At 35.9% G+C, this 25,752-nt stretch overlaps 1 protein-coding gene across 2 annotated transcripts; it reads left to right on the top strand.

The window, feature by feature from the left end:
• Positions 1-632: 632 nt before the first annotated feature.
• Positions 633-4,703, top strand: LOC112732825 (CBS domain-containing protein CBSCBSPB1). 2 transcript variants are annotated; one of them, XM_025781631.2, is made up of 14 exons: positions 633-1,066; positions 1,140-1,299; positions 1,391-1,523; positions 1,619-1,756; positions 1,920-2,001; positions 2,125-2,238; positions 2,325-2,391; positions 2,515-2,620; positions 2,856-2,923; positions 3,251-3,366; positions 3,465-3,601; positions 3,727-3,815; positions 3,905-3,994; positions 4,095-4,703. In XM_025781631.2, exons 1-14 carry the CDS (start codon positions 942-944, stop codon positions 4,272-4,274), a joined length of 1,605 nt encoding a protein of 534 aa, XP_025637416.1. In that variant the 5' UTR covers positions 633-941; the 3' UTR covers positions 4,275-4,703. The 2 variants fall into 2 exon arrangements, with proteins under 2 accessions (XP_025637416.1, XP_025637415.1); XM_025781630.2 differs by having other exon boundaries at positions 691-1,066; positions 1,619-1,789.
• Positions 4,704-25,752: the final 21,049 nt, after the last annotated feature.

The raw sequence follows: 25,752 nt of genomic DNA, 5'->3' as shown, positions 1-25,752 counted from the left end.
ACCTGCGGCTTCTTGCTGCTGTTGCTCGGTCTATGGCACCGATGAAAAGTGGCAGCACAACTTCGAGCAGGGGTGCGGCACCGTGCGTGAAAGTGTGGAGTAGAAGGAGAATGGGAATGGTAGCAGAATAGTAATGATGCGTCTGGTAGGAAAGTCGGCACAACACCGGCTTGATAGGGAGAAAACTCGACAGCGCTGAAGTTGGCTGGTGAGGTAGGAAACGATGCGCAATCAGAATTTGGGGAGTGGTAGTGCTGTAGTAAAAGGATTAAAAAGTAGATGATTAAAGTGTAAAAAGTAAAAATAAAATTTTTAAGAGAATAATCGGGGATGAATTTTCTTTTTTCACTTTTTGTTTGTCAAAAATGCAGTCAACTGTTTACGTTATTTACAATTTTCGTTGTTTAGCTAACGAAATTGTTGCTCTAATTATTCATTAATTTTGCTAACATATATACTTTGTGCAAGGTAGGTATTTATTAGGTGCTAATTCAATGCTTTTGTTCTAATAATAGTATATGTTCATTATTATTTTTAATTTAAATTTTAAAAAAGTTAATAAAATGTAAATTAATGTAGTCTGCGTTATTGAAATGGAATAAAATAGACAAAGCAGAGTGACTTTAGTCATTAGTGAGAGTGATAGTGTTTCTGCTACTACCATTTTAGCGCAAGGGGATGAATGCAAATTTGGAGGGCTCACATTTGAGAGTAATACGTGTAGAGTCCAGCGTAGTTCGTGTGTCCTACAAAGCGGGAGCAAGTCATTTATCGTATTGGCTCCATGGGAATAGCCTTCAACGTCTCCTCTCCCATCTTTCTCTTTGTCTTGTTATTATTTTTGGTCATCAACTTTTCCCTCTCAATCAATCGTTTTAATTTCTCCTTCGCGGGCTGGTCCTCGGGAATATCATTTCCCGGCCACCGCTCATCCAACCAACATGGCAAATCACGGTCGAAGGAGTGTGTCATTGACCAACAGTCCCTCACGCCCTAAGAAGAAGAAAAACTTCTCTTCCGAGCTTTCATCCCCTGATATTCGAAAATCCTTTACTCCTCAACGCACGTATGTTCTCTATCTCTCTAATTGTTCTTTCACTTTTCATCCTGTTCTCTCTAATTGTTTGTGATTGGAACAGGGGAGAGAGAACTGTGAGGTCATTAAGACTTTCAAGAGCATTGACAGTTCCCGACTCAACAAGTATTTCTGAAGCATGTCGTCGTATGGCTGCTCGCAAAGTCGATTCTCTTTTACTAACCGATTCGAATGCTTTGCTCTGTGGAATCCTGACGGACAAGGTATATACGACGTGAAACTCTCTGGATCTTATTCTGTTATGCAAGAACTTAATTAATTCATGAAGTTCATTCCTCTAATAACTTGATGAAGGATATAGCTACAAGAGTTATTGCGCGCGAGGTTAATCTTGAAGATACACCCGTTTCCAAGGTTATGACAAGGAATCCAGTATTCGTCCTTTCCGATACTCTTGCTGTGGAAGCACTCCAAAAGATGGTTCAAGGTTGGTATATATACATTCATTTTTCATGCAAGTATCATGCGTTACGTTGCAGGGTCTTTCATATAATCTTGTACGATGTATATATATACCATCAGGAAAATTCAGGCATTTACCTGTGGTGGAAAATGGAGAAGTTGTTGCCATACTTGACATAGCAAAGTGTTTGTATGATGCCATTGCGCGTCTTGAAAGGGCAGCTGAGAAAGGAAAGGCAATTGCAGCGGCTGTTGAAGGTATCGAAAAACACTGGGGACCATCTGCTTCTGGTTTGTAGAGTATCTTCATTAATTAATCAATTAGTTTTATGATTTCTTATTAATTAGGGAACTCATCATTGGACAGAATTAACTATTCCAGTATCTGCTTCATGCTAATTTGATTTATGCCTTAATGCAGGCTCCAATTCCTCATTCTTGGAGACTCTTCGGGACCAGATATTCAAGCCTTCTTTGTCTACAATCATTCCTGAGAAATCAAAGTAGGTAATTACTTTTAGATGTTTGAATTGAATAACCTGGCCTTTTATTTGTTTGTATTTTTAATCTGGAGTTATTACCTACCGGCAATCCAAGTTAATGTTGCAGATTCTGGAACCTTTCAGGGTTATAACAGTTTCACCAACGGACACAGTTTTGGCAACAACAAAGAAGATGCTTGAACTTCGTGTCAGTTGTGCTGTTGTCATGGTTGATGACAAACCTTGTGGTATCCTCACGTAAGTATTTAATTATAGCCAGTTTATTTATTCTCTGAATTCTCATACCTTATTGGTGGACTATATAATATGCCTACTAATTTCAGTTCAAAGGATATCTTGATGCGAGTAATAGCACAAAACCTTCCTGCATCAACAACTCTTGTTGAGAAGGTACATCATGATCTATCTAGTCACATATATTTAGGACCATTTTCCCTACCATGTAATATATAATAATCATATAATTGTCCTTCTCTTCTTTTAATTTCCTTTTTCTCTTCTATTTAATGACAGGCCATGACTCCAAATCCAGAATGTGCAAAAGTTGATACACCGATTGTTGATGCACTTCACACCATGCAAGATGGAAAATTTTTGCATCTTCCAGTGCTTGATAAAGGTAATGTAGTAATTCATGAGTTGGATGTACAAAGTAATTAAATAAACGGAAATGTTTGATAACAAAAAAATTTAGCAAAAAATAGTTGGAACTTGCCTTATTTAACATTCATTAATTGTTGAAGTTCTGGGTGTTTTTTTGTCTTCCTAATATTACCTAATATTACCGTTAAATAAACTGGTTGAGAATTGGTACTAACATTGTTATTTTTCTGATTTGGTTGGTTAAAAAGCAGATGGCACTGTTGTTGCTATGCTTGATGTGATACATATTGCTCATGCTGCTATTGCAACAGCTGGTCAGGTGTGCTTCTTGTCAATAAGGCTTGTACTTTTCTATCGTCGATGTGATCCTTTAGATGTTTTTAAGTAGTAGTTGAGGATGAACTGATAAATATCGATATCTTATATATTAATGAGAATGAAGTAGCTACACAGACATTTTTGTCTTAAAATTTGCAAAAAGCTTAGCTTGCTGCTTCATATATTATCATCTATTATTTTCTTAAGCTTCTTAGAATCTAGCAATCTGATCACTAGCAACAAGACATTAAGCATGTTTGTATTATTATTACTTTTAGCAATCTAGCATGTTTATTTTCTAATGGAAGGATAATTTTCTCCTCTTAAGGTTGGAAATACTGCCAATTTGAACACTGAAGCTGCCGACTCCATGATACAAAAGTTTTGGGATTCGGCCATATCCTTAAGCAGTCCAAATGATGATGACGATGACGATTCACGAAGGTGCCACTTATCTTCTATCTGCATTTAATAAATAAACTCGTATATTCTTCGTAGTGTATATGTATTTATATATGCATACATCTTTAATGGCATGCCAGTGATAGTTCCTTGAAAATGGCTTCTGAGGGAAGAGAAATAGGGAGAACCACTCCTTTTAATGCAGCAAGCATGTTGCAGCAAGCATTTTCGTTCAAAGTACAAGATAGGAAAGGCAGACTTCATAGATTCACATGTGGTATGTCAACTATATATATAGTAGCCGATCCCATATGTCAAATCAAAGTTAGCCTTCATTATATATATGTATAACCTTATCAGTAGATGAGTGTGTTTTTGCTGTATGCATGGATGTTTAATTAGATACTCGGAGCTTGACAGAGGTTATAGCTTCCATTTCTCAGAAAGTTGATAATGACATTGACCCTGATAATAACCTGCCCCAGATTATGGTATGTTTAAAGATATCCAAATTTATGCTGATACATAACATCAAGTTAGTGTTACATAGTTTCATCGTTTCCCTAACTTCTTCTCGTAGTATGAAGACGAAGAACATGATAAAATTGTACTAGCTTCAGACAGTGATCTTGCTGCAGCTGTGGAACACGCAAAGGCAGCTGGTTTAAAGGTATATTGCTTCATGTATATATTCAAAGTTGAAATATGAGATCTATTATTTGTATTTGTCTCAAAATTAAGTTCGAGTTGAATTTGGAATGATATTGTAGGGATTAAGATTGCATTTAGAGTACTCGGGGCAAAATGATAACCAAAGAAGCTCTAGCAAGGAGAGTTTGTTGGCATACACAAACACAAGTTTAATGTGGCCCTCAACATATAGTGTGGTTGCAGCTGGAGCTGTAATCGTTGCTGGCTTAAGTCTATTAGCATTCTTCAGGCGAAGGTGATGATGATAAATAGGAACATACCACTAACCACTTTTTTCATTTGGGGGTAGTGGCCAAAAGCTGGAGTTACTTTTATTTGAACTTCAGAGAGGCACTTTTTACTCATGCCAATCTGGAGGACTGACAATGCAACATGTACTACATAACTTCATAGACAAACAAATTTCAAGCAATTCTAATATTGTTTAGAAATTACAATGCCTCAACTCCAGCCTGCAGCTAGGGACCAAACCACATTGATTAAATGGTCAAATCAATTAAAGCGGACTAATTATGCCAAATGTTTAATTTCTGAAATCAATTATGATTCTTAAACTTATATTTTTTGTATCAAAATATAGATACTAAAATTTTAATCATTCATCTTGTAATTTATAGAGATTCAATCTTCATACAAAATAAATGATTAAGATCTTCGTATATAAACAAGTGACTTCCACTCAACTTTTATATTTTTTATCTCAAATTATAAATAATACATTTTGTATGTTATGATGTATAGTATTGTATTGTATTTTTATTGTTAAACTGAAAAGTTTTAGATATTAGATACCATGACTTTCAATTTGTCTCTTTCCTGGTTTACATTGGTAAACATTACTCTCCCAGATTAATTTCTAATTTCACGAAGCAGCTTTCTGGGAAAATTTTTGTTTAACATACTATTTTGCTTGGATTTTTTTTTCAATTTCAATACTAGGTGTCGACCAAGTTTGTATCAAGATCTCAATTTGGGGAGCAGATAGACTCTTCTCAAAGAGTTTGACCCAGGAACTTACCGACTGCAGACGTCGAAACTTTGCACAGAATGAAATGAAACTGAATAACTTCATTGATACAGGCACAATTTTACAAACAGAATTTTTAAAGCATTTGTATTAAAACAAGATCAATCGTAAGATTTAAGCAATAACAAAGACTTGAAATAAGAATAATATTTAAATGCTGAAAAATAACTGAACAAATTGAAGAATAACCTTACAAAAATTGAAAAACAAATTAAAATAAAAATGTAGAATAAGTAAAATGGCTCCAAACATTCAGGTGCACTTATATTCTATTACTTTGCTGCATCAATGTGCCTAAAAATCTTTAGAGTTTATTCAATGTGATTTTTGTGAGCCGTGGAATGGAAATCCCCTATCAAACCTCAGCTGCTTCTATTTATAAAGGAATTTCTTACTTCATTTGTGGCTCTGCCGCAGTTACGTGAATCTACGTTCATGTTTAAACACGCAATTTTAATTATGATCCTTTATCTCTACATTCAACTATTCCAACAATTCTCATATTTTGCTAAGTGTTTGCTTCACTTTCTTTTAGCTTAATCCTCTGGAACATTTTTTACATCAATCCTTGTTCTATGCAATAACTTTTCTCACAGTCGAAACAACTTTTTCCTAGTATGACCCACCTGTCCACCACCTTAGTCAAATCATCCCTTTAAGTCACCATTACAGTTATGGAATCGAAGTACAAAAATTTCTATACATGTAGAAAATGCATTGACATGATCTGAAACGGTACAATCCTGGCAGAGGACATTGTAGGCTTTTTTCTGATCTAATTACTGTTCTCTCATTTACTAAAATCTATTATCCATTATTAGTTTACAACAAAAATATATCACATATTCACATGTCATTCTTTCGTACAATTAAAATTAAATAATTTTTTTAAATTAAAGAATTCTATTCTCTTTTTTTTCTTTCTTTATCTCTCATAGTTTCATCTATTTTATCTCTCTTATATATTATTATCAATAACTAATTATAAATTTGACAATTAAAATATGTAACATGATATTTTTATTATAAATAAAATTAAATTAAATTTAAATTAAAATATTAAAATTAAAATTAAAATATAACTATATTATATTACTAATTTAGCAATCAAAATATATCCCATAACTCTTTCATTAAAATTGGAATGAAAAATTTCCTTCCAAAATTAATAAACTTCCTTCCTCCTTTTTCTTATCTATTTCTCTCCCCTTCTCTATTTCTCTCTACCATTCTCACTCTATATATAACTTATAATGTATATTTTATATTACTAATTTGACAAATCAAAATGTGTCATTGGATATTCTTTCATTACAATTAAAATAAATTTTTTCTCAAAAATTAACAAACTCTCTCTTTTCTGTCTCACTCTCTATCTCTCTCTACCTTTCCTTTTATAAAAAATAAAATTAATAAAATAATATAATTCAAATAAATTTATAAAATTATAAAAAATAAATTTAATGTATAATTAAAAAATAATCCTGTAATATATTCACATAAAAAAATTATTATTATGTATACTTTTTTAGTTTTTTATTTAGTTTTAAATTTTTACTAATCTTTTAATTTATATTTTTATTTTTTTTAAATATTTATTACATATAATTTAGAGAGAATATTAATGTTATGATTAATAATTAGAATCAAGATTTAATTGTTTAAAAAAAATTTTGAGTTAATTTTATAATTATCAATATAAATATTTTTTATACTAATATGTAATATATTTTTATATAGAGAGAAAAATATTATTTTTAAATAATAAGTATGAAAATTAATTATTTTTATTTGTGTAATAGATTTAACACTTAATTAAATATAAAAGTATACATATTAAATTCTTTCAAGTTTTAGATAATAAATATTAAAATTTATTATTAATAAAAAATTAAACTCTTTAATTAAAAAGCTTATTTTTTTATTTTTTATCTATAAAAATCTTGATCTTTTTAGTTGAGAAAGACTTTTGTTTTTTATAATTTTTTTTGTAAAAATAGTTTAACTATATAAATCTTTTTGTCATAATCTATAATATTAAGATAAAGCCAACATAATTTTAAAAAATTTATATTCTTATAATAATATTAAAGACAAAAATACTAATAATTATTAAATTTAATTTAGTGTGTTTAATTAAAGTAGCTGTTATCATGCCTAAAATTATTGATGGACGGCAACAAGGCATTTTTTTAGGGGACCAAAGTAGTAAATTAGTAATTATTTGTTTTAGCTCATATAAAATTATTGCCCAATCTTTTTATTTTAAATGATGAATTTAATTTTTTACGCGATCTAAAATAATTTTACACGCACATCTAATTACGTAAGGTTATATCAATAAAAATAACTGTTGCCAAGTATTTTTTTAGGGGGACCAAAGTAGTAAATTAGTAATTACTTGTTGAGAAAGTCTAGGGGCCAACAATTTTTGTGTTTTGTGGCCAGCACTTAACTATCAAAAGAAAAGTTAGTGATCTCCCACTATTGGATGTAATCTCATACTATTAAAAACACTATTGATGGCCAATTGATGGTTACAAAACACAAAAGTTGCTGGCTCCCTAGCACTCCTCTTATTTGTTTTAGCTCATATAAAATTATCGCCTCCTTTCTATTTTAAATGATGAATTTAATTTTTTACGCATCTAAAGTAGTTTTACACGCACATCTAATTACATAAGGTTATATCAATAAAAATAATTACATTTTACATTGATCGCGTGAATAGTTATCTAAAAGAACAAATATAATTGTACGATTGTGTAAAATATTTTATACTGTTAGTGTATTAAAATTAAACTCTTTAAATGATTTAATTGTTTTCTATTATAAAAAAATACAAAAATAAAAGAAAGACATTTTGTCTTCTTTTTTATTTTTAAAATATATTTAAAACAATCAAAGGCTTCATATTTACTTAACTAATAGCACTATAACAAAAATAACTACATCAAATTCATATATATTTAATTAATATCCATATTTGCTTAACTTCATATTCTGTCTTCTTTATCCTCTTTTTCTTTCAAACTTTCAACCTTAAGTTAGCAGAGGACAAAGAATTTAATAGCCATCTACAGAGTAAGGTTACCAATAGCTCTTCATTGAATATTTATAAAATTTACTCTACTTCTAACTATATAAAACTAAAATAACTCCCTATATTTTATTTATTTTTTGTTCCAAATAATGTTGGACAAAAAAAAAAGGTGAATATGACAAAATTAAAATCAGTTAAATACTCTTATTCTAGTGTTGCGTTCGTTCACTTCATTTTATTTTAATTATTATAAAATAAAACAAAATTTTGTAGGCATATTTTCGTTCACAAGTATCAGTATTGAAGTTTATGATGACTGAAATATTGAAGTATGTTTTCTTAATTGAAAAACAAAATGAACACAAAACTAAAACAAGATTATTTAGAGATTTGGGAGACTTTGTTGTTCAAACCACCTTCAATAATTATTTTTTAAATAAATAAATAAATAAAGATAGAAGAAATTAGATATATAAACATCGAGAAATCTAAAACATAATTTTTTTCATAAAAAAAAAAATTAAATGAAGGCCACTCACAACAAAATACAAAAAACAAAACATCACAATTAAGAGTACTTACTTTTAACAAATTGAATGAATTATTCTACAGAAGAGTCAACAATCAATATCATTTGGTAAAAGAACAAAATACACAAGTATAAGGAATATTCATAATTTTTTATCTATAAAAATAGAGATACTTTCACAAATATTTAATAGAGAATTATCGGTAGGCAACCTTTCTTTAAAGGAGGCCACTAAATCATTTGCCAACATAGACTTGCAGTTTCAGAGTTAATACATAATTTAATTAACTAATGCTTATTAATTACAAACTCATAAACATTATTTTTTGTTCAATAAGCATGATAACGGAATAAAAACTATAAAAAAAGGTAAAACTAAAAATTAAAACGGCTAGACTTAAACAAACATCAATTATTACATTAGCCCAAAAAAAAAAAAAAACTTTAAATGTTACCCTCCATCAATAATAAAGTTCGATAATGCCTAGTTTATTTACACACATTAAATTAAATTTAACAGTTATTTAAGTACATGGAATAATAGTAAGAAAAAAAGACAAATAGGTCCCTAACTTTTTAAATTTTTGACAAATACATCCCTAACAAAATTTAAATATAAAAAAGTCCCTGACTTTAACAAATGGAGAACAATTTAATCCTTTCATCTATTTTCCTCTCATACATAAAATGGAACTGGCTGACGTGGTTGAAACGATGTCCAAGTGTCCGATACGGTGCCACGCTGGAAGAGGAATAAAGTTCTAAGGACAAATAGGTCCTTACTAATGAAAACGACGTCGTTTTCATAAGGTAGCCCATTCTTATTACAAACCCTTTGGCAACACAGAAATTACCATATACTGCCCAACCCCTTCATCAAGCCAGAGCTTCCTTCCCTCTGAAACGAAACTGAAGCGTCGTCGAAGAAGGTGGAGTAGGAGAGACTTAGTTCGTATGCTGAAGAAGTTTAGTCATCAATCAAGGTAAGTAAGTCCACAACGTTCATGATCATATTCGTATTAGGGTTCTGATAAACCCATATTTCATGAGTTCTTTTGTGCTTAATTTGAGTGATTTATTCAATCCTCCACCTACTTATTCATATTAACTGCATGGTTTTACTTTCCCTTCCTTATTATGTCATGTTGTGAAAAACATGTTTCCTAAGCTTTAAAAATTAATTATTTTAATTACCTTTATTTCCATTCGATGCCGTGATCAGTGTGTTGAGTAGTTTCAGATTTTCTAAGTCAGAATGACTTAAAGGATGGAAAAGGAAACATGCTAAAATGGAAGGAGAAAGCAAAACGGAGCTTTAAGGAAACTGGTATTCACGCGATCGCATGGATGACGCGATCGCGTGCCAGAAGCGAAGATGCAGCGACGCGGCCGCATGACTGACGCGACCGCGCGCCATAAGCAGAACGCATACGACGCGGACGCATGACTGACGCGACCGCGTGGCAAGAAAAAGCTCCGAATGACGCGACCGCGTGACCCACGCGGACGCGTGACAGAGGCCACGCATCAGAATTTACAGAAGACGCCCCCAGCAAATTCTAAAGCCCTTTTTGGCCCAGATCCAAGTACAGACAGCATAGACCAGAGGTTATAAAGTGTGAGAATGCACCCATTCAAAAGAGAGCTCGCATATATTTTACTTTTCAATGATTTAGATTTAGTTGAGAGGGAGATCTTCTCTCTCTCTCTCTTAGGATTTAGGATTTCTTCTTGTTTTAAGAGTGACTCTCAATCCAGGTTTTACGTTCCTTTGTTTTAGCTTCCTTTTACTTTTATTTATTCCAGCACTTGAATTGATCAGTGAATTTATGAATTTCTTCCATGTTATAGATTGTTATCTGAATTAATAATATTTGAGGTATTTTCAATTTATGATTGTTCTCTTTGATTTAAGTTACCATTGCTTCCCATCCAAGGACATTTTTATTATTCCAGCAATTTTACTTTTTCCCCTTTTGGTCCTGGTTAAGAATTCAGTAACTCAACAGTTATTAAACTCAACATAACTGATAATCGTTATCTTGCTAATTAAGCTAAACTTAAGTAATCCCAACCTTTTCTTAGGAAATAAATAGGATTCAAAGGTCAATTTAATTAGTCCCTTGACTTTCCTTTGCCCTAGTACAGGTTGATCAAGTGGAGTTTAGATTCAACTTTCATTATAGATGAGAGAGATAACTACGTTGGACCTCCAACTTCTCTTACCTTGCCAAAAGTCTGCTTTACAGTATTTATTTATTTTAATTGCCATTTACTTTACTTGTTATTCAAATTACTTGCTTCTCATCTTCTAAACCCCGATTACAACCTCTATAGCCAATAATAAGAACATACTTCCTCGCAGTTCCTTGAGAAGACGACCCGAGGTTTAAATACTCGGTTATCAATTTTAAAGGGGTTTGCTACTTGTGACACCCAAAATGTTTGTATGAAAGGACTTTTGTTGGTTTAGAAGCTATACTTGCAACGAGGATTTATCCGCAAATTTCTAGACCACGCAAAAGTTCTCTCATCAAAATGGCGCCGTTGCCGGGGAACTGCTAACGTGTGCCTTATTATTGGTTATTGTAAATATTTTTCTTTTGCTTGTTTATTTATTTTTGTTTTTCCTTTTTATCTTTATTTGCTACTATGAACTCTCACCCCTCTCACTTTGAGTTTGGTTCTAATATTGTTAAAGGAAATAGAAGTTACAGCAGGAATGTGTACCAAGGTCAGACCAATCAAGGATGGATGAAACCAAGAGGATCTAATCAACCCTTTTGGCAGCAACACCCTCCGAGATATCCTGGACAAAGACCATTCTACAGTGCATACCCAGCTGAAAGACGTGGTGGACAACCTTGTAACTACCAACAAGCCCCACCCCGTGCATATAAACCATCCTTTCAACATAACCTCGAACCACCACACTCACAAGCTTCTCTTCACCATTCACCACCATATGATCCTTCCTTACCCCAATACCAATCCGATCGTTCCCAATCACCACCACTTTCCTTTGTATCATGTCCAAGTCCAGCAACCCGAGAAGCAGAGGATCGCCTAAAGGAAACAGTACATAAATTTCAAACAACCATTCAACAACTGGAGCAAGCGATAATTCAATGGGTTTCTAGGCGCTCAAATACACAAGGATTAGCCACAGCCCCATGTGGACAGCCCAATGAAGAGCAGAGCATGAAGGAATTGCCAGAAACTCCAGTGGACAAGATAGAGCATGAATTTGTACTAGAACAATTAGAAAAAGCTGTCATTGTTCAAGAAGAAGAGTTGGTTGAAGACCTAGGAGATGCTGAACTTCCATGGGAATCCAGAATTGAGGAAAACTCCGTCCAGGATGCTACAGTTGATGCTAAGAAGGATACTGTACAATCTCCAAGGCAAGTCATTTATGAGGAATCAGACGGAATAATCCAAGAAGCAAATTCCCTTGATGATGATAGTCACAAGTCTAGCTCTCTTAGTGATGAACTTGCATCCGCAAGTGAATTCTCTAAGATCGAAGAATCTTCCCCAAGTGAATATGAAGATGATGCGGAGTTAGATTTCTCTCAACCTCCAATCTATGACTCAAGTGATGAGGAAGACATAGAAGACTTTGACCAGGACACAGATACAATTGAAGATCTTTGCAAAGAAGTGGAGGAATTCACAGAAGAGCACAAGGAAACAGAACTTGCAGAACCACCAAAAACACCTATCCCAAGGCCATTACCACCTAATACAAGCTTCAAGTGGGTTCAATCCTTAACTTATAAATTTACTTATTCACTTGAATATGGTTTGCTTGAAATAGATGGCCAGCTTAGAGCTCTCTGTGGCTTTAAGAGTAAGAGGGAAATGGCTCGTACTCAGAGCTGGTGCACAAGGCTCAATAAGGTTCCACACTTCACCTCAAAGTACACGGATTGGTATCATGCTCAATTACATGGATCACGGAAAAAGTTTGGTCACCAAGGTGAGATTCTACTTTTTAACCCGCCCGAATGGAAACATGTAGATCAAGACGGAGGCGGATTTAAAAGCAAGGCTTGGAAACCTGGACTCTATCCTGACATTCGTCGTCCCGGGAGCCTGAAAATCTGTTTGGAGCTGCTCAGAAGCTTTGCATGCCTAGTTTGGGACCCCGGAGGCTATTGGCATTCCAAGCACTGGTGGAGATTTTTAGACGAATTTAAACAAAAGCCGCCATAACAGGATACTCCTCCAATGTCCAACTTAAGGACTTTAACTAAAAGTGCTAGGTGGGAGACAACCCACCATGGTATGGTCGCTTCTTTTTCAATTTATTTCTTGTTAATTGCTTTCATTTTTCCTTTTTCATTTTAAGTTATTAAACCTGGAATCATGCATAGCATTCATGTTAATCATTGCATTCTGCATTTTTTTTCATGCAAAAAAAAAGGGGTGCACGACGCGACCGCATGCCCCATACGATTGCGTCATATTGCGAAAAACACCACCCGCGCGATCGCGTGACCCACGCGGCCGCGTGATATATATATCGGCGTAAGGATCCAACGAACATAAAGTTGGGCTGGAATCGTGCAGCCCTTGTGCGTTTCGCACAAATTGGCCCACGTGATCACATGCCCCATGCGATCGCGTCCCTTGCACAATACTAATCTCACGCGATCGCGTCGCATGGATTGCACATCACCCCAAAAGGAGACATAGAGTTGCGCTAAAACGGCGCTGGAGTCGTGCGTTTAGCACGAATTCCAGTGACGAGATCGCGCGACCCATGCGATCGCGTCACCCTTCTTTCCCCCCTCTCATGCGATCGCGTGCCCCACGCGATCGCGTCACTCCCATTTTAACCCCAACCACGCGACCGCGTGCCCCACGCGGCCGCGTGGATTCGAAAATATAACCCCCCAGCCACACGAACCCTATTAGTTGCGCAGCCCCCCACCCCCAACCCTCTTCTCCCTCTCTGCTTCTTCTTCCTCCTTCTTCCTCCAGCACCACCCAGCCGCCACCGTGCCACCACCCAAACGCCGCCGCCGTCCAGACACCGCCGCCGCAACCCCCTCCCCTCCCTTCTTCTCCCTTATTCTTCTCTCCTCCCCTCTCCACCACTGCCCTCCGCAACCACTGCCCACCACCGCCGGCCATCCAGCCGTGCCCCCCTCTCTCCGCCACCCACCCGCAAACCCCCCTTCTTCTATCACTAACCCTAAACCCTCTCTCCGCCACTGCCCTCCTCAGCCGCCACCGCGACGCCGTTCCCCGCCACCGTGCCGGACGCCGCCGCAGCCACCTTCTTCCCCGTTCCACCCCTCCCGCCTACCAGGTTCCGCAAAACGCAACCTCCTTTTATCCGTTCGTCGTTTTTCTGTAATTTTTTCCGTTTCTGTTCATCATTAGGATAGATAGATATGCATGCTGTAGTGGATTTTTAGGTTGTTAGGTAGTTTAGGCTGTGGTTAGTGGATCTAGGTCTGTTTACTTGCACTGTTCCTGCTTATATTTTATCATAACTGCAATTCTGCTGTTCCTGTGACCTCGTTCATATGTTGTGATTTCTTGCAATTGCTGCTTGTTACTCTAAACTTTCCTGTTTCTATTCATTACTGGTAACTGCAGCAAGTTTTTAATTCATATGAACTGCCATGATTGCTGTTTATTTTCCGGGACAATCCAATTTTAGCTGGAATGCTGCCCAAATTTTTTGTAAATTATTTTCATTCATGTTTTGGTTTGGCATTTCTGAACTCTGTTTCACTCTGCTTTACCCAAACCATTTTATGAATGCTATGGCAGACGTTCTTATCCTCTTTGATTTCCTGGTTCATAAACTGCATTTGTGATTCACTGATTCCAACTTTTGCTTTTTTTATTTCTATTCGAATCAGCATCACCCTGTTTTTCTTGTTCGATTATGAGTACTTCTATTCTTACCTGTGAATCCTTGTTATATAGAATTTTTCTATGCCACTTACTTTAACCCGCACTTTACTAACTCACTAATTTTAATTTACTAATTTCTTTTTCAAATTCTAACCATACTAACCCTTTTAATCTCTTTTCTGATTATTTTCACTTTCCTCTAACTTTCTCACCATGGCATATTGATTATTTTTCCATTTAACATAAATTCAATCACATTTCATTTACTCATTTTCCTTATTCTATTTCTCCCTTGCCGCTTTGAGTTTCCTTTGTTTAATTGCCTATTTGCTTTCCTATTTTATCCATATCCTGGTTTTCTGTTTTTCAGGATGTCTGCCTCACAAAGGAAAGGAAAAGGCAAGGCTACTGGCAAGTGCAAGAGAGGAGATTCCTCCCAGTCCATCATTGCTCTAATGCACGATTCTTCATGGCGGGAGAAGAACTTCACACAGTAGGAAAAAGCTGACCAGCTGCTCCCTGTGCATGATCCTATAAAATTTGCAAACCGGTACTGTGAGCTGAAGTACCCGGCTTTTGCAAACTCCAGAAATCTATACCTGGAACGAACTCTGAAGATTCCAGAAGCACTCCAGCAGTACACCACTGAGCAAATCAAGCAAAAGGGCTGGTTCTTTCTGGAGAGAACACTGACAGAGGTCAACGCATCTTGGGTCTGAGAATTCTACTGCAACTACTATCTCACTACCCTAGATGCAGTGAACCTGAGAGGAAAACAAATTCTGGTCACTGAGGAGGCCTTAGAGGACATTCTCCGGCTCCCAGCCAAGTCCGATCAGCCTGATGGTTATTCAAAGGCTGAGGAGGACATGCGTCAGATGCAGTTTGATTGGGATGCCGTGAAGGCACGGATAGCTCTCGACCCGACTGTTCCTTGGGAGATGGGTCAGGACACTACCATGCCTAGAGGGATCAAGAGAGCATACTTAAACGATGAGGCTCGGTTATGGCACCAGATCTTGAGTAATTATGTGATGCCGAGTACTCACGAGACGGAGATCCCGGCTGCTATGATCACCCTCCTTTGGTGTGTGCTGGAGGGTAAGGACCTTTATCTGCCACGTTTCATTCGGCACTATATGGCCAGGGTCCACGTCCGAGGCACCCTCCCTTTTCCGTATCTTGTTACACAGCTTGGCCGTCGAGCTGACGTGCCATGGGAGGATGCCGATGAGAGACCACCAGCGGCAGATTGCAGGAAGATCATTCCGCACAGCCGGAACTTCTTAGCCTTGGGCCACAGACCACCACCATTCACTACTACTGATGAGACAGCCCCACCGTCTGCTGGACCCTCTTCCTCCACTGCTGCACCACCTACCCCTGCTACCACCACTGCACCTCCACCTGCCACAGAGCCCGTCTATCATCTGGTGCACCGCTTGTTCCGACGACTTGACCAGATGGAGCGTCGCAACAAGCGGCGCTATGAGCACCTAAAGCTGATGATACGCTCCGGTGACATCTCCTCCGAGCCTGACACACCATCCGAGGCATCTGAGGAGGAGGCGGATGCGCCCGAGGCAGAGACCCATCCCCAGGGAGAGGCAGCGCCGGCCGCACCACAGGTAGCGGTCCCACATCAGATTGAGGCTGCGGATCTTGAGATCCCGATCCAGTCAGCCCCATCTCTACAGTAGCCAGACTCCCAGCCTACCACCACTGAGACTCCAGCTACCATCCCTTTCAGTGATGACACTCCGTCACACCCGTCTTGATTGAGCATCGGGGACGATGCTTCCTTTTAAGTGTGGGGAGGTCGCCATCTCTGGCGTTTATTTTGGTGAACCATTACATCTTTTTTCTTTTATTTTGAATATTTTTCTGTATTTTTCTCTTTTTCTTTTACTGTTATTTTTTGAGTACTTATACATTGCTTTTATGTATTTTTACTATATTTTCTGCATTTCGCATCTTTAGTTCATATTTTAGCCATTTAGTTTATTTTAGTTATTTAATTTAGTTTGCTATTCTGATTTATTAGTGGATTAATTAGTATAGTTTACCCTTTTTAGCATAAGATAGTATAGTTTAAATAGAAAAATATAAAAAGGAAGTAAGCTAGGAAATTGAACATATCAGATTTAAATCCACAAACCTTATATATAGCATTACATGATGTAGTTAAGCTGACAACATTTCATCAAGGAGGAATATTAAAACTTTAAAAGCTACCCTAAATAAATTTTTTATGAGAATAATGGGAATTTTTAACTAAACCTGCATACAATATATAAATAATATATGATGCTTGAGTTAGAGAACACACAGCCTGTGAGTCTTGAGCTTAATTGTATGGTTGCATTCAAACCATAATTTCATTTCTGTGTGTTTCATTTCTTTTTATTCTGATGTTCTTTACTTTGCTTTAATATATATGTCCAATTATAGAATATAGAATGTAGATACATACCAAGAGAATGATTGAGGCCATCATTTGATTTCAGCTCACTTATCCCAAATTAGCCTACCTTTTACATCACCCTTGTTAGCCCCCTTGAGCCTTTTAAAACCCCTTTATTCTATTTATCCAAATTACTAGCCTTAAGCAGAAAAACAAAAGAAAATCCCAAGTGAATCCTTGGTTAGTTTAAGATAGAAAATCATGAATAGAGTTAAATATGGGAAACCTTTTGGGAACATGGATGATAGAAACAAAAGGTAGAGAAGTTAAAAGAAATAAAATAAATTTGGGAAGCATGCTCATGAGAAAATCAAAGTGATTTAATTGCCATGTGCCTTGAAAAAAAAAGAGTTATTTTTCAGCATTTAAATAAAAGGGGGATACAAAAGAAATTCCCCAATGCAAAATAAAAGCAATGCACATGGAATAAAAAAATATATATAATAAAAAGTGAAACATGAGCATGTAACAATAAGTGGGATAATATGGGAAAATAGGTAAAGAGATTTTTGTTTTACTAAATATGTACGTTAGGTGAGATCTTAGTCTAATTAAGGATTCACTTATTAGCTCACTTGACCCTATACATAAATCCTTACCTTTACCTTGGTCCCATTACAACCTCAATTAAAGACCTCATGACTTTTTGGTATGACTATATTCTATAATTGTTGATTGGTTAGATGAAGAACAAAGCTATAGAAAGCAAGAATAAAAAGAAAAATAGAGTGAATAAACCCAATAAACACTGAGTGACTAGAGAGTAAACACAAAATTCAGTGAGGGTTCAATAACTCATCAACATATATCTGTACTTAATTTACTAATTGTTTGCAAGTTTGTACAATGTTTTCTTTCCCATCTCATTTGCTAAAATACTTTATTATTTAAGGGTTGGCTATATATATATACATGACTCCTTGAGAATGTGAATTAACTTGACTACATGTAAGCTTTATATATGAGTGAATAATTTAGAGTTGCGTGATGCATCATTCATTTAGGTAGTTGCATTTAAATTAGGTTGCATTGCATGACATTCCATCACTTTAACCTTAATTATTTACCTTGGATCTAGCATGAGGACATGCTAGTGTTTAAGTGTGGGGAGGTTGATAAACCCATATTTCATGAGTTCTTTTGTGCTTAAATTGAGTGATTTATTCAACCCTCCACCTACTTATTCATATTAACTGCATGGTTTTACTTTCCCTTCCTTATTATGTCATATTGTGAAAAACATGTTTCCTAAGCTTTAAAAATTAATTATTTTAATTACCTTTATTTCCATTTGATGTCGTGATCAGTGTGTTGAGTAGTTTCAGATTTTCTAAGGCAGAATGACTTAAAGGATGGAAAAGGAAACATACTAAAATGGAAGGAGAAAGCAAAACGGAGCTTTAAGAAAACTGGTATTCACGCGATCGCATGGATGACGCGATCGCGTGCCAGAAGCGAAGATGCAGCGACGTGGCCGCATGACTAACGCGACCGCGTGGCAAGGAAAAGCTCCGAATGACGCGACCGCGTGACCCACGCGGACGCGTGACAGAGGCCACGCATCAGAATTTACAGAATACGCCCCCAGCGAATTCTGAAGCCCTTTTTGGCCCAGATCCAAGTACAGACAGCATAGACCAGAGGTTATAAAGTGTGAGAATGCACCCATTCAAAAGAGAGCTCGCATATATTTTACTTTTCAATGATTTAGATTTAGTTGAGAGGGAGATCTTCTCTCTCTCTCTCTCTCTCTTAGGATTTAGGATTTCTTCTTGTTTTAAGAGTGACTCTCAATCCAGGTTTTACGTTCCTTTGTTTTAGCTTCCTTTTACTTTTATTTATTCCAGCACTTGAATTGATCAGTGAATTTATGAATTTCTTCCATGTTATAGATTGTTATCTGAATAAATAATATTTGAGGTATTTTCAGTTTATGATTGTTCTCTTTGATTTAAGTTACCATTGCTTCCCATCCAAGGACATTTTTATTATTCCAGCAATTTTACTTTTTCTCCTTTTGGTCCTGGTTAAGAATTCAGTAACTCAACAGTTATTAAACTCAACATAACTGATAATCGTTATCTTGCTAATTAAGCTGAACTTAAGTAATCCCAACCTTTTCTTAAGAAATAAATAGGATTCAAAGGTCAATTTAATTAGTCTCTTGACTTTCCTTTTCCCTAGTACAGGTTGATCAAGTGGAGTTTAGATTCAACTTTCATTATAGTTGAGAGAGATAACTACGTTGGACCTCCAACTTCTCTTATCTTGCCAAAAGTCTGCTTTACAGTATTTATTTATTTTAATTACCATTTACTTTACTTGTCATTCAAATTACTTGCTTCTCATCTTCTAAACCCCGATTACAACCTCTATAGCCAATAATAAGAACATACTTCCTCGCAGTTCCTTGAGAAGACGACCCGAGGTTTAAATACTCGGTTATCAAGTTTAAAGGGGTTTGCTACTTGTGACACCCAAAACGTTTGTATGAAAGGACTTTTGTTAGTTTAGAAGCTATACTTGCAACGAGGATTTATCCGCAAATTTCTAGACCACGCAAAAGTTCTCTCATCAGGTTCCATTTAGTGTATGGTGTGATGCATGCAAATGCATTCTGCTATGGTTGCTTTCTATTTTAGTCTATTTGAAAAAAGTTATTGTGCCCTCATTTTAAAGTTTCTTAGGGTTCTATGCATTATGGGTTGATTTTGTTTTTGTTTGAAAATTACAGATGACTGATAGATATATAATTCCTGTTTTTCACCATGGAGAAAAGTTTGTGAGGAATGGTGATGGGGGACTTGTTTATGTGAATGGAAAAGTAGAAACATTTTCAGAAATGGACATAGATTTTATCAACTTTGGTGATTTGATGAAGTTTTATGAGAGTTTAGGATATCCTGGCTACAAGGCAATATACTGGTTTGATAGTACCGCCAGTGATATAGAATATGGGTTTCATCGTTTAATAGGGGATAATGGAATTCGTGAATTGTGTGACAATTTGATTAGAAATAAAGAAAAAGATGAGTTCTATGTTTACTTTGATCATGTTGTCAATGAACCTGAGTATGTAGAAGAAGCAGAAGGCGGGAATGCAGGAACTGGGAATGTTGAGGGCATAAAACTAGATGACATCTGTGATAATCTGATGACATCGTCCTTTGATGACGGCTACGAGAGCATGGAGGATAAACCTTATAAGCCTCCACCTCCGGGGTATAATGATGACAGTGATGATGAGGATAGCAGTGGAGAAGAGAAACGTACCAAAAAGAAAAGAAGTATGACTTACAAGGAAAAAAAGTGGCTGTACCAAACAGAAAAATGAAAGAGAACAAGAAGGATCCACTAAAGAGGAAGGATGCACCAAGGAAGAATAGATCGAATATTGGTGAAAAAAGACCCAATGTACAACCAGGTGTTGGGCCCAGTGTAGACCAACGAGCTGGGCCTTCTTTGAAAACTAGTAGGCCTAGTAATGGGCTTGACCAACACTCAAGCTGCACTGATTCAGAGTATGACTATGAATACCATTCAGAGGATTTGCATACCCCTATTTCTTCTTATGAAGAAGTTGAGAAGCAACACTGGCCCGAGTTCAATGATGAGTATGAATTTGGAGAAGGCCACTTTGAAATAGGCATCAAGTTTGCAACTCTTGATGATTTTAAAGAAGTGGTGAATGACTTGTTCATATCTGAGGGTAGGCAGCTTTAGTGGATTAAAAATGATAAAGAAAGGGTTCGGGTGGGCTGCAATATCCATGGGTTGTACATGTATCCTACAATAATTCTCTTAGGTGCTTCCAGGTTAAAACTTTTAAATCTGAGCATACATATGCAAGGGACATGGGCAATAATGCTGCTGACCAACACTGGCTGAGCAAGAAAATTGAAAAAAGGCTAGCAATCCATCTTCAGATGACTAGGAAGGAGGCTAGTAATTTTCTGAAAGATGAGTTTGGGATACATCCTCATGATAAGATGGTTTACAGGGCACTAAAGGAGGCAAGAGATAGAATTGTCGGAAGCGAGAGTGAGCAATATGGAAAGCTGAGGGATTATCTATTCGAACTCTTACGCAGCAACCCTGAATCTATTGCACTCTTAGAAGTGATACCAATTCCACAATCTCCACAAGTGTTTGATAAGATATATATATGCCTGGATGCATGCAAAAAAGGCTTTAAGAGTGGCTGTAGACCTCTAATAAGTTTGGATGGATGCTTTCTTAAAGGTTGTCGGATCAGAAAAAAGGAGTCATAGAAATGATTTTTAACTCTCTTACAAGAAGATCTTGGGAATGCTAGTGTGCACGGATGGAACTTTAGGTCAGATCAACAAAAATTTAGCAATATATTTGTTTATGCTTATGTTCTGAAATCTAGTTCATTATGATTCTATTATGAGGCTTTTGGTTTATTTTTATATTTGTTTATCACATTAGTTAACATTAGTTAGCATTAGTTAACATTAGTTAGCATTTGTGAAGAAACATTAGTTTATTTATGCATTTGATTTAATTTTTCAAAAATAATAGGTGCTGATCTTTAATTTGGAAGAAATTGCTCTCTTTATGACAGTGCCATGTTCGTTCTATCAAATAAGCCTTTGGATGAATTTTTATTACATTAGATACTTGTTGCTTATCAAAGCTTTTGATTTATTGTTATTAAGCGTGAAAATGCATTGTATGTTGTGAAAAACTGTACGTATGTGAGTTGCTTTTGATAATGTGTTAAAAGATTTTTAAATGAATGAACAAGCTTTTACTCTTATTAGCCAAGGCAGGGGCTACTGTAAAAAAATTTTCACTTGCTGATATGCCTTTTACACTATCGTTGAAGTTGGTGTATTTTCATTTTTTTGTTTATTCATCAACATTCTGTGTATTATGCTACTCTGTTATACCTCGTTTGGGTTGAAATAGCATTAACATCATTCGTATATTAAATTAGAATTTGTTAAATTGTATTAGAATCTGTTATAATTTGGCACACTTTTTAATGCTTTTTTGTTCATTTGGAGATGATATTATGCTACTTTCAGGGTCTTCTTGAAGTAATGAAAGAGGTGATGCCAGAGGCACCATATTGTAATTGTGTGATGCATATGTGGAAAAACTTCATCAACCGATTTAAGGATCTGCAAGTCAGAGATGTGGTTTGGGAGTGTGCAAGTTGTTCAACCCCTCCTGAGTTTGTAGAGACTATGGAAAAGCTTAAGAAGATTAATGAAGAGGCATGGGAGTATCTTACAAGATTTGATCCTCAGGTGTGGGTGAAGGCTTACCTTAACCATGGCCCTAAGGTTGATTCTTTGACAAATAATATGTGTGAATCCTGGAATGCCAAAATAAGAAAGTACAGAGTGAAGCCCATTCTTACAATGTGTGAAAAGTTGCGCTGTTATGTCATGAGGAGAATGACGAAGCATATCACTCTACTATCAGCATACCCTGGAAAGCTTGCTCCCATACAGCAAAAAAGACTTGGCCGAATGATTAAGCCCAGCAACAGATGGAATGCAGAATGGACATGTGACAATGAGAGGAAGCGGTTTGAAGTGAGTCGCAAGACATCAAGAGTTGATGTTGATTTGATGAAGCATACTTGTTCATGAAATATGTGGCAACTAACAGGTTGACTTACTTACTCTTTGATTAAAAACTTGTTAAATGAGTAATGTATTCTAAACTTGTATGTGATTGTTGAATTATAGGAATGCCTTGTGTTCATACGATTGCTGCTATTAGGAAGAAGCATGACAAGCCAGAAGATTATGTGCACAAATGGCTTTGCATGGAGTCCATCCATCTGACTTATGCACACTCAATCCAACAAGTTCCCAGTGAAGAATATTAGCATAGAACAGGTTATATCAAGCCAAATCCTCCACCCATCAAAAGGCCAATTGGTAGGCCAAAGGTGCATAAAAGAAAGAAAGATCCAATAGAGGATTTGATCCAAGGGGACAAGGTAAGAAAAACATTTCGCATAACATGTAGCAAGTGCGGCGAGAAGGGTCACAACTACAAGACGTACAAGAGAGCACCATCTAATCCTAACTGAAAGCCTAAAACCAAGAAACCAAAGCACCAGAACTCAAGTAGTCAAGCACTAGTGGAACTTCCATTATCCCAATCTGCTCCAGAGCCTGAGGTAACAAAGCACGTGAGGATTTAGTTGTCTTCTTTATGAATGATGAAGGATTTATGTGTCTTTAATAAAAAACTTAAAGGATTTATGTGTCTTCAATAGAAAAGTTAAAGGATTTATGTGTCTTCATTATAAATGTTGCAGGCTAGCCAGAATGCACAACAGGCAGCTCCAGCTGAACAAGCATACGACACTCCAATTGTCCCAAATCAAGTCTTACCATGCCTATCAGCAACTCCAGCAGAACCAGCTGTCCCAACAGAAACAACTCCAGCACATGTAGCATCATTCAGCCAAGCACCAATCAAGACAACAAAACATACTCATTCCAAAGCACCAGCTAAATTTAGGCCAAAGCAACCAATCAAAAGGCCACCTGCACCAACTACAAATCAGGCTCAAGTTGCTCCACCTACTTCAACAAGTGTGACAACTCTATCGAGTGGAGGAGTATCAAAGGAGACACTGGTAGCAACAAGTTGTGCCACAACAAGAATATTCAAGTTTATACCAAATCCAGGCTTTAAGAACTAAAAAAGTGACGTGCTTGTTCCTGACTTATTTTAGAAACAAAAATTAGTTTTTTGCTGCAATATTTGGTTGTAATACATATTGGCAAACTTTCTTTTAGCCAATTTAGTTGCTTTTGAATTAGTATTTTGGAATCCGAGGGTTGATATACCTGCTACATTTTCTTATCCTAGATGTTATTATGTTATGGTATGACAATATTCCTATGTTATGGTTTAGGTTGAATGAATAAATTATTGTTGATTGAATGAATTATATATGGCTTGTTTCTGGCTTAGGTTCATCTCTTGAAAATAAACATTAATTTACACGCATTCTACATCTATTTCAAGCCAACAAGATATGGATAATTCAAATATTCTTTCTTTCATTTATATTAACCAAAATAGTTAACAGATATAATTCATTACAATCCACATTTTTTTTCATATTTTTCATATCCTAAATAAACAAAGACCAACAACTACAACAATCAAGCATAGAACTATGACCCAGAAGTTACTGCTTTTCTTGTTCTCTAGGTAAATTATTTTTTGCTCTAGATCAGCCATTCTGTTCTCCAATTCTTTCTTCCCAAAATATTCTTCAACATTTAAGCTCTGATTGTCACCCAATTCCTTTGTTGGCTCCATGCACCCAATTCTTCCAATATGGTCATCAACTTACACAAAGAATTTGCAATACGGTTGTTTCACCTAAATCAATTCAGATAGTATGAAAATATGTTGGTAAAAAAAACTCTCAACTTCATCCATATACATGAAAAATTGTGAGCTTACCTTGAAGAATGGGTATCCGAAAAATAATCTGTTTGGGTTGGTATTTGTCTTCGACATGTAAAATATCGCATACATCCCGCAGAAGCATTTTGGAGCGATGCAATCTTTCTCATCCCCAGCTTGAAGTGAACATGGAGCTGCATTTACAATCGAGCCTTCCTGTCGTCTGCCACCACCTCCACGTTGTCTCGTGATTGATGAGCTTCCATCACTGGCCATCACTATAAGCAACACCACCATGAACAAATATGAACAAATGCTGCTTATGTTACTTCAGAAAACCCAGTTTAAAGTTGTATTAGGGTTACCTTATGAAAACGACGTCGTTTTCATCAGTAAGGACCTATTTGTCCTTAGAACTTTATTCCTCTTCCAGCGTGGCACTGTAACGGACATCTGGACACCGTTTCAACCACGTCAGCCAGTTTCATTTTGTGTATGAGAGAAAAATAGACAGAAGGATTAAATTGTCCTCTGTTTGTTAAAGTCAGGGACTTTTTTGTATTTAAATTTTGTCAGGGATGTATTTGTCAAAAATTTTAAAAGTCAGGGACCTATTTGTCTTTTTTTCTAACAGTAATTAAGTTACGAAAAGCCTGCAACATTCTCTGAGAACATTGTACCACTTTAGATGATAACCCAAATCATATCCCCTTTATTTGGCCACTTATCACAATCTTTACTGTGCCACCACATTTCTACATATATAGAAAATTTAATACTTCTACACCATAGAATTCACCGCCACTTTGAATTCATTTGAGGTCGAAACACCCATATTTCGACTTGTCATAACCTTAAGTTAAAATATTAATTTTTTTTATCATGCCACTTTTCTAGGATCCTTTGCTTTTCTAACTTGCCTCATGCTCCTTCTAGGAATGTGGATTTTACTCTTCTTTTACTTAATTTCCATAGTGATTCTATTCACGGCTTTTATTATTTTAGTTCTTCAAATTTAAAATTCACTATACTAATTTTAAAATTTAATTCTAAACACTATATTAATCCTAACCCTTTTTTTAATGTCAAATTAACGAATGGAGTGATAAGATGGCACTATTTTGCCACGTTGGACAATAACAAAATTGGTATTGTAATTTAATTTGGTCCCTTATTTTATAATCCTAATTCATTTTCATGTGTGAACTTTTCTATCTTGTATATATTTTCGAGTGTTCTATGTGCTTGTACAAAAATAGATTCTTCTTCTTCTTCCCTGTCCCTTATATGTTTTTGAGTGTTCTAAGTGCTTGTAAAAGAATATATATATTTTGGAGAGCAACTCCATAACCTTGCTCTGA

Source organism: Arachis hypogaea, chromosome 13 (assembly GCF_003086295.3).
Source record: "Arachis hypogaea cultivar Tifrunner chromosome 13, arahy.Tifrunner.gnm2.J5K5, whole genome shotgun sequence".
NCBI classification, from domain to species: domain Eukaryota; kingdom Viridiplantae; phylum Streptophyta; class Magnoliopsida; order Fabales; family Fabaceae; genus Arachis; species Arachis hypogaea.
The sequence above is the reverse complement of the archived record's forward strand: the minus strand, read 5'-3'. Positions and strand labels throughout refer to the sequence as shown.